This window comes from Nothoprocta perdicaria, unplaced genomic scaffold, assembly GCF_003342845.1.
Source record: "Nothoprocta perdicaria isolate Ctin4 unplaced genomic scaffold, notPer1 scaffold_86, whole genome shotgun sequence".
NCBI classification, from domain to species: Eukaryota; Metazoa; Chordata; class Aves; order Tinamiformes; family Tinamidae; genus Nothoprocta; species Nothoprocta perdicaria.
The window spans coordinates 354,837-364,608 of record NW_020456154.1 but is presented as its reverse complement, the minus strand read 5'-3'; the positions used below and the strand labels follow the sequence as shown (position 1 = coordinate 364,608).

The 9,772-nt window shown below is 36.9% G+C and overlaps 1 protein-coding gene across 1 annotated transcript in view; it reads left to right on the top strand.

Annotated features, from left to right (window-relative positions):
* Positions 1-9,772, top strand: part of SLC41A2 (solute carrier family 41 member 2) — a 47,821-nt gene that overhangs the window by 30,990 nt on the left and 7,059 nt on the right. The window contains exons 10-11 of the mRNA XM_026052257.1: positions 2,045-2,176; positions 3,127-3,275. Of these exons, the coding sequence (XP_025908042.1) occupies positions 2,045-2,176; positions 3,127-3,275 (281 nt within the window). The remainder of the gene's footprint in view (positions 1-2,044; positions 2,177-3,126; positions 3,276-9,772) is intronic.

Below are 9,772 nucleotides of genomic sequence, written 5' to 3'. Positions count from 1 at the left end.
GGAGATCTTTAAAAGCCGCTTGGATGCAGCCCTGTGCCACGTGCTCTGGGTGACCCTGCGTGAGCAGGGGGGTTGGACTCGATGACCTCTGAGGTCCCTTCCAACCTTCGGCATTCTATGATTCTATGATTCTATGATTCTAGATGCTGAGAAACTATCAGTTTGCTGTGTTGGCCTCTTGTCAACCTATGATGAATCTGATCTTGCTGAGATAACTTCAAACATAAAGTAAACCCTCTTAAGGAAAATAAACTGCATGTGTCAGAAGGATACATTTAATGCAAAATCAGCTTTATCCAAGTCATTTATCCAAATCTGTGTCCTTTGCCAACATTTTTGATGGTTGCATGGCTACAAGTGGCTACAAGCCTCAAAACATGTCTTGAAAGATAGTCCTAATTATTTCTGTTATTCTTTTCATAATACTATGAAAGGTAGGGATAATGAGAGAAGATTTTAGTTATTTTATCTTTTAATATTGTTTTGATTATGTCAATTTTTGCAGTTGCTATCTTGCCTGTAATTGCTTTTACCCCATGCTGCCATATTGCCCAGATGATTGCTTTTATCCCATACTATTCTCATTAGTCAGGAGTCTCAGTACTATTTTCCATAATGTAACCCATCAAAAGATAAACTTTGGGGCCCTACTTAGATTGTTCTTAACTTTGTTTTGACTCCTTTTTTTTTTTTTACTTCTGGTTCTGTAATATGTCTGAAAAGAAGGTTAATTTTCTTTCCAAAGACTGACTCAGCTTTGCTGCTAGCTCACATGTTTTTCTCTGTATTTCCCAACTGTGTGGATGCAAATTTCTTTGATAATTAATTATTTTCAACAATTCCACATGTTTTTTTTTGCTTGTACCTTTTTTTCCTAATTGTAACTGTGAACCTTTTGTTTAAAATCTGTGCTTTCTTCTTCGGTTTTGCCATTTAGTATCTTTAAGCAGCTACAAAGCAGGAAATCTTTATTGAGTTCTTAGATCTTTCTCCTCACCACAGCATAGTACAGGGGTTCTGATGAGCCACAGACACTTCTTTTGCTACCAAACAAACTGCAAAGTATCAGATAAACAAATCAGTTTAACCATGCTAAGCAAGGCCTTTCTCTTTCCTAAGTAAGACAAGACCCATATTAATTCATGTATCTACTTCTGCTTAGCCATTTCTTCTCAGAGTAAGTCATTGCTCTGTAAAGAATATGGGGGAGAAAAAACCTTGAGAAGTAGACAGTTCTAGAGCATAGTAGCAGTAGGAGAATTCTGTGTGTGTTAGTACTGCTGTGTCACCACCAAGCTCCCTTTGGTACCATCTGTATGCCATGCAGTGTGTGACACAGATATATATTGTTTGTTAAGTTCACTGAACATCAAAGTCATTTCATAGAGAGATTTTTTCTGATGGCAAGCATATCAAAGGTGCTCAGGGAGAAGGCAGAATTTCCGTCGCTGCTATTATTTTAAAGACCAGTTAGCCAAACACTTGTCCTTTCCACCTGACTTTTAAGTGACAGAAGATTATTGTTAATTGTGCTCTGTGGCAAAGGGGAATGGATAGATCATCTCTTGAAGACTTCTCCAGACCTGTGTTTCTGTGAAAACCTATATTTATGCTTGTATTAGTGCATCTGCTTTGTGTTATTTATAGTTGCCAGCTATACAGCCCTAAGGAGGTAATCCAGCAGTGGCACAGCTTTGTACTGCTCCTGTTGAGGGATTGACAAAGAAAAGGGAGCTTTGAAAGGGAGCTTCACACACAAGAAAGTATCAGGGTGTACCTTTGGGGAGAAGCTTTAACATTTATTACAAATTAAAATTAATCTTCAAATATTCCTTTTCATTGATACATGAAACTGTCACATGATTTTCTGCTGGTTTAATAACAGGTGTTAGCTCATCAATAAGTAATATACATTCTAAAGGTGCTTTTCTATTTGACCTTGCACTTAATGGGCTGTGCTAAACCTAAACAAAGTTGGTAGATCTTCAAAAATATTACATATTAGAGGAAAAGAAATTGAAAGTCTACCACTTGTCCTTTTCAGGTATTGGTGGTAATCTAGTAGCTATTCAAGCTAGCAGAATTTCTACCTACCTCCATTTACACAGCATTCCTGGAGAACTGCCAGAAGAAGCAAAGGGTTGCTATTATCCATGCAAAACCTATTATGGCACAGGTATGTATCAGTAAACTGTTAAAACTAGTGTCTGATGTCTCTTCCCTGCTATCCCACCTCTTATATGACCCCAGTTACCCCCAACAAAATAAGTTGCTGTACGTGATTCAAAGGCATCAGAGGCATCACAGTTTCATTTGCCTGCAGATGTTTAACTGATGGGGGGGATGCATGTAGAGTAGTAGGGATAAAGTTATAACTCTCACAAGAGTGAAAGGTGGGGATTGATTGAGGATACCTACTAATAAGGATTTCAACCTTTGTCTTGCCTTAGCTCACTTATCTGCTCCTAACTTCTGTCATCTAACCTCAGAAATTCACACCAGTGTCCGGTTAGAACCAAACTTTATTTTTACCACAGTTACTAAGATTAGTCCCTGCTTTCCACTCTCCGTTGCCATTTCCTTTCTAGATTTGTGCTTCCCAATTTATTCTTCCATTTGTGGCCCCCAATTCATTTCTCCCTTTCCTACTAATATAGTAACTATAATGAAATTTGAATTTGCAGTTGCATCTGTTACACTTTCATAGTTGTGAAGTGGATTGGGGCAGAAAAGAAAATAGTAAATGTGGGACTACTTTTCATAAATATAAGATTCTTCTAAGGATAAGTTTTGAATATGCAATCCAAAATGTCCTCTCTGCTAGGAACACGGTAGGAAATYACTGCAGCTTCAAAAATTAGATGGAAAACTATGTGTACAGAAACCAAACGACTGTAGAAAATGTACTGATTCAAAGTGAACAGTTTGTACCCTCTTCTGGAAGGATCTTGTCTAGCTTTGCTGGCAGAATCTAGAAATGCCTTTCACCTCCCAGGGGAATCCCTCAAGGAGTCTTTCTGTGGAAAATAATGCTTTTCCACAAAACTGTCTTTTATATTTCAACTACTTTTTTAGAAAAACATAGTAATTGAGGAACTTAACTGCATTTTGAATTTTCTGTTCTAGGAGTGAATAACAAATCAGCCCAAGTTCTGCTTCTTCTGGTGATCCCTGGGCATCTAATTTTCTTGTACACTATCCATTTAATGAAAAGCGGCCATACATCCTTAACTCCTATCTTTATAGCAGTATATTTGTTTGCAGCTCTGCTACAGGTAAGAACAAACATAACGTGAAAATTTCTGTATAAAAATACATCCTTGAAGAAAGTCACCCTTTATCTGATCTGAATTACAGGTTATTACAGGCTTTCAGCACAATTTGGAGGTAACTAATTATCCACACACACATAAAGCTTGCACTGTATTGTGAGTGCTTGTCATAAGATATTCGATTGCAATTTTTTCCCAGTCATGCAGCTCTTTTTCTTGTTTCTTGGACCACTGCTTCTAAAAACCTCTCATTTTAATCAACTAGAGTAGAGGGTAGAGAGAAGGAAATATTGCATTTACGAAAAATGACTACCCCAGGAAAATTTATCAGAACTCTCAATGTGGTTTCATAAAATGGTTCACAGTTCTGTTTTCCTTAACATATGGGAAAATGCACTAGATAAGAATGTGATGTCTTGATGCATTCATAATATTTAGCAAAGCTGAAATTAGGCAGACAGTAACCGCTCTAGGAGAAAAGGCAATTGCATTAATTGTTAAATAGTTTTACATTATTTTGGCTGGTTTTACCTAGTGGTCTGTCCAAACCAAGCAATGGCAGGTTTTGAAAGAAGCCTTTAGTAACAGCAGTGCCTTAAGCTGAAGTAATTTCAGTCAGAGAAATCAGTACTATAAAGTGAAATGTTTTTATTAAATTCACAGCCATTTTTTTTGCAAAAACTTGGCTAACTAAAATATGTCATTGTGCTTAAGATTTTTTTGAATGTTCAGGTTGCACAATGAAAATACATTTATAATATCCATATGTCCACATATTGTTTGTAAATATGTGATCAACTTAATGTTAAAATACAAATTATCATCCAATAAGTCTCTGATAAAAACATATTTTTAATGTTTTGTCTTCATATGCTACCACTCTGTTATTCCAGTAAAGATAAGTTTTGAAAACTGCTTCTGTTTTAATTTTATATGAGAAATCCACCCCCCCCTTTTTTTTTTACCTACAATATAACCAGAAAACTTTATATGTGAGAGTCTCTCACTAAAAGTTATCAAATCATTACTTTTAATTGGTCTCTTGCATACTGTTCCTGGTTTCCAACCTTATCACTCTTTATTTTCCTGAGGAGATATATGCTGTGCATTCACTTTGCCTGTTCTGTCTGGTTGCTCTTTTTAATAATTTTTGAAACTTTTGACCCATTCCAGTCAATTAGATTCCTTCCTCCATTTTCATTATTGTATTATTTTTCTAGTAATGTTTATCATAGATTTATGTGATTGTAATTATAGCAGTTTTAAAATTTTCAAAGAGATTTGTTGCTTTAACCTTTAAATCTCAAATATATTTCATTTGCCTGTCAGTCCGATACCCTTCTTCCCTACTGCATTTCTGTGCTTTTGGTTTCTCCTTTTTCGAGTAAAATACTCCCATATCCATGCTCATTCCTCTTCCAATTTTTCATGACTTTGAAACTGTCATTCCTTTCAGGTCTGCAAGAACCAGCATCTACTGATCTCATTTTTCCAGATTTTGTTTTATATTTTTTTCTCACGGTGATGTCTTTTCCAGCTCTACAGTAAAATTGAAAAACCTCACATCTAATTACTGTCACTTCAATTATCAACAAAACAAATCAAACAAGTCTCTTCAGCAGTGCAAGATTGGTATTTTAGGCTTTTTTGATAATGGGCTTCACAGTCTGATATATTATGAAGATGTGCTTCAAGAATTGCAAAACTGTATTTAAGCAGGCTAAAATAACTTCTCTAGTTCAGTTTGAGGTAGTAAATGATAATTTGATAGACTACAGTGATTCCTTAAGATAAGAATGAATTATGGTCAGTCCTGTGTTTGAGGTGGTTTCATATCACTGCTTCATACTAACTAATTCATTACTTACCTTATTAAGTTAGTGGGAAAAAATATGGAGCTGAATCATAATAATGGCAGTGCAGCCAACTTTTCAACATTTTTTCCCTTATGAAAAAAATATGCCAAATTATTAAAAGACCACAAAAAGTTAATTTTCTATCTTTAAAAGTCAAGTGAATTTGTGCCCTGTTTACATTGTTAAATAAAGTGTTTTACAGTAGAAGTAGAGTTTTACTTAATGTCAATATATTATTTATTTTCTCTGACAGTGCCCTGCAATATTTGTTAAAATATGTGTGGGCTTAAGGAATGACAAAAGTCGAACTAGAGGTTACAATAAGCTGAAAAAATCATAGAAATGTTAAATGAAAGGTTTCATTACAAGTTTTTTATTTATATCTTGCTCTGTCAGTTTATGCTTTTTCTAGATCAATGAAATAATCCACACTACCTCTACAGTAAATTTGTAACATAAATATGAATTCCTCTATTTGGCATTTTACCAAGACTTTTTCAGGTTGCCTGTAAACTTCAATATCCTTCCTGACCAACTGATAAAACAGGAATTTTTTCCATTACAAGCTCCATAAGATATTACTGAAGTTCCAGAGAAGTAGTTAATTTTGTTTTCATCTAATTCTGATACTTTAGTTGTTTGCTTGAATTTTTTGCTACTCCTGCTTGTCAGCTTCTTTTTACTCTTCTCCTTTTCCACTCTCAGAAATTCTGTCTCCGGGACGTCTCATAACTGCAATATTTATAGGAAATAAGTAATTAATATGTCATGATTTACATTAGCATTAGTAGGATTTGGACTTTAATGAATGAAAATGTGCTATATAGTAAAATGAAGAACAGTTTCACTGAATATATAGTTGTTTTAAAAGATCATTAGTTAAGGTATTTTAAATAATATGACTAGCTAGTATGATGATCYGCAACATCTCATTCTCTCTGCTTCTCTGTGAACAAAACAGTTCTTGAATTAAGAAAATCCAGAATGCTTGGATTTCTTCTTAATATTCCCATTTCAAAAGTACATTGCTGTTGCTCTTGTAATATACAACTAATGCAAGTATACAACTATTTAAATTACCTACATTCAACTAGATTTTTTTTTTTTCAAGATTGACTTCCGAACCTTTGAAATAGTTGCATAGTGGAGAACCTGTGTTATGTTTATTAGCAGCAGCATCCGAGGAAAATAGCAAAATAAAAAGTATAATGAGGAAGCTCCCTTATGTAAATAGGCACCTGTAAGTCTGTAGGTGAAGTAATGCAGCGTATTTTATCTGGGCAAACCACTGTGCATAGATGGAAAACAGTAGTTTTATTTTAAGAATAGTTTGGATTTGTTAAGTGACATCTCTACAGCAGGAACACTTTTTTGGAAATGTTACAAAAACCAGTCTCTCTGTCTCACACACACATACACACACATCTTTCAGTAGGCTACATGACGTTACAGTCTGGCTTTTGGCCAACACACAAACAATATAGCAATTGAAAATCAGTCCCCTTCTCTACCTTTCAAGGGAACAAATATTTTTCRTCTGTACGAAGGTATGCACTGAGCAAAGTTTCATTTTCTGTCTTGTCAACTGCAGTAGAATTAGAGCAACACTGGGATGGCCAGGTCATCAGTCCTGACCTACCTACCACTTTGGAYATTCAAAGGCTGCCTCTGTTCTCATTGAGCTAGCATGACCTCTAAGGAATTTTCACACCTCCTAACCAAATCTGAGCATACAACTATGTTAAAGACTGTGGGAATAAACAAACAAGAGGAGATTCTACAACTATCATCAAACGAATTAGTCATTCCTAAATGCAATTGTTCTTATCCAATGAGGACCAGGTGTCTACTCCTATAAAGTAACTTCTTGTCAGTATTTCTGAGTTGTTTGGGCCTACTGACATTAGAAGGGAGGTACCACATTTTTTTCTTTCTGAAGTTTAAACTCCAAGTATTTGTGTATGTAGCAGGACMTACTGAGTTGCAGCTACTGCATATTGAGCATACCTGATCATTTAATGGTGTGGGTCGTACTCTTGTTCAACCATTGACAAGCAGCCTAAAATTGGGGCTATTTTGATTAAACATGAGTGTCTGGCAAAGATGCAAAGAGAACAAGAAGACAGATTGAGGAATCTGGTTTTAAACGATGGAGTAAAAGAATTTCCTTCCCACTAAGTGATACAATCAAATTGGTTTAGAAAAACCTTCAGTTAAACTGATATGATCTTTTTTCCTTAAATAAGGTGTTATTCGTATGTAAGTTTATATTGTGCTGTTTGGGTACTTGGATACCATAGGACTATGCACTTGTGATAGAAAATGTATGATTATACCTGTATACACATAGCATAAAGGTTTGATGTAAGGAACTGAGCTACTGTTGCCAAGGAATAATAATTTTCAGGTAGGTTCACAAAATCACAGAATTCACAGAATCACACAATATTTAAGGTTGGAAGGGACCTCTAGAGATCATCTAGTCCAACCTACCTGCTCCAGCAGGCACACCTAGAGCATGTGACACAGGGTGGCATCCAGGTGGGTTTTGAAGACCTCCAGAGAAGGAGACTCCACAACCTCCCTGGGCAGCCTGTTCCACTGCTCTGTCACCCTAACAGTAAAGAAGTTGCTCCTCACCTGGAGACGGAACTTCCTGTGCTCCAACTTTTGGCCATTACCCCTCATCCTGTCGCTGGCCACCAGTGAAAACAGCTTGTCCCCTTCCTCCCTGCATTCTCCCTTCCTGAACTTATACATATTAATCATATCCCCTCTGAGCCGTCTCTTCTCCAGAGAAAACAGGCCCAGCTCACTCAGCCTCTCTTCATACGAGAGATGTTCCATTCCCTTAATCATCCTGGTTGCCCTTCTCTGGACCCTCTCGAGAAGCTCCACGTCCCTCYTATACTGGGGTGCCCAGAACTGCACACAGTACTCCAGGTGCGGCCTCACCAGAGCTGAGTAGAGGGGCAGAATCACCTCCCTTGCCCTGCTGGCAACACTCCTCCTGATGCAGCCAGGATCCCATTGGCCTTCTTGGCCACGAGGGCACACTGCTGACTCATGGTTAACTTAGTGTCAACCAGGACTCCCAGGTCCCTCTCCGTGGAGCTGCTTTCTAGCAGGTCCACCCCTAATCTGTACTGGTGCCGCGGGTTATTCCTCCCCAGGTGCAGGACCCTRCACTTGTCCTTATTGAACCTCATGAGGTTCCTCTCTGCCCAGGTTCCTGGCCTTGTTCCCAGCAGATTCTCTATACAGGAGTTAGASGGAGGCAATGCAAAGTTAATATTGCCCAACACTCTGGGCAATTTTCTTAAATCGTAGATTGTCCAACAGATGTTGAAGAGCATCCACCTACAGGAGTTGATACTGCTGCTCTCTTTCTTCAGCTCATTATTCTCATTCCTTCCCTTCCTGCTCTCCASCATCACTTGAATGACTGATGACAGAATCAGGGCTGATCACAGTCTGGTCAGTCACCATAATTACACTTTCATTTACAGTTTAATGTCAGTCTGCTATGTTAGATTGAAAGAGAAGTTTCAGACACAGGAACATGCRTTGCCTTTTCTTGTCCCTAGTAGGGTTGCAGTAGTTTCAAAAGAGCATAGAGAAATGTCTGAAGTTTATAACGTCTTAATTCACTGCAGCAAGAATCTCCAAAACTCATTAGTAAAAGCCCTAAATCATCTTGGAAAATGATTTGAATTAAATTGGCGTGACTTTTGTGTTTAGACATGCCTTAGCTGCTCCRTGCATTTGAACTGAGTCCAGCAATGCAAAAGACTGCTGAAATGTACTCATTATTGGTTAGTGTTATTTCAGAAGCAAGCTTTTAGAAGTCTTCTAAGGAAAGGGTTGAATCTTCTGTAAGATATCTCTATTCAAGTTTGGGACTATTCTAATCCCAAAGAGAATAAATTTATATTTACTAACTGCAGGATAACTAAAACATGAATGACATGAAAGTAAAAACTCTCATTTCTCAACAGCCAGACATTAAAGGAAATCTCCATAAGTTTGAGGGAACTCGTGACCTGTTTCCCCTGGCTATGCTGCAGACCAGAGCTGCTAACTTGAGAAAGCAGCAGAGAACTGTAATGAAAAACTGTTTCTGTAAAACTGCCCAAGTTTCAGGAAGTATGAAAAGCACAGATGTCCAAATCTGCAACAATTTCATGACTAAACATGTAAAAACTACCCTGTAAGTTCTCTAACTAAAGAATTGTGGTTAAAAGCAATGGGAATTCAACAAGTTCAATATAGATCTGTTGTGAGTACTTTAGAGGTATCACATGAAGACATCAAGAGCAATTTAAAATCGAAGAAATTCAATGCATGATTTAAAAATTAACCACTAAAAGACCTAAAACATACATCTGAAGAGAATATCACAGTCAGGATACAGTAATCTTTTGAGATCCTTAATTGATCCTAATAATTTTAAAAATAATATAAATTTACCTCCAAATTTCATCTACCTAAAACAGTTATTATACAATATTTACTAGAGCTTATTGTGGTTTTGTTGCAGGTGAATTCTGAGTCAATATAAGGAGAGTAAGGCAAAATTAAAATTCACAGAATTCACAGAATTCACAGAATTCACAGAATATTTAAGGTTGGAAGGGACCTCTA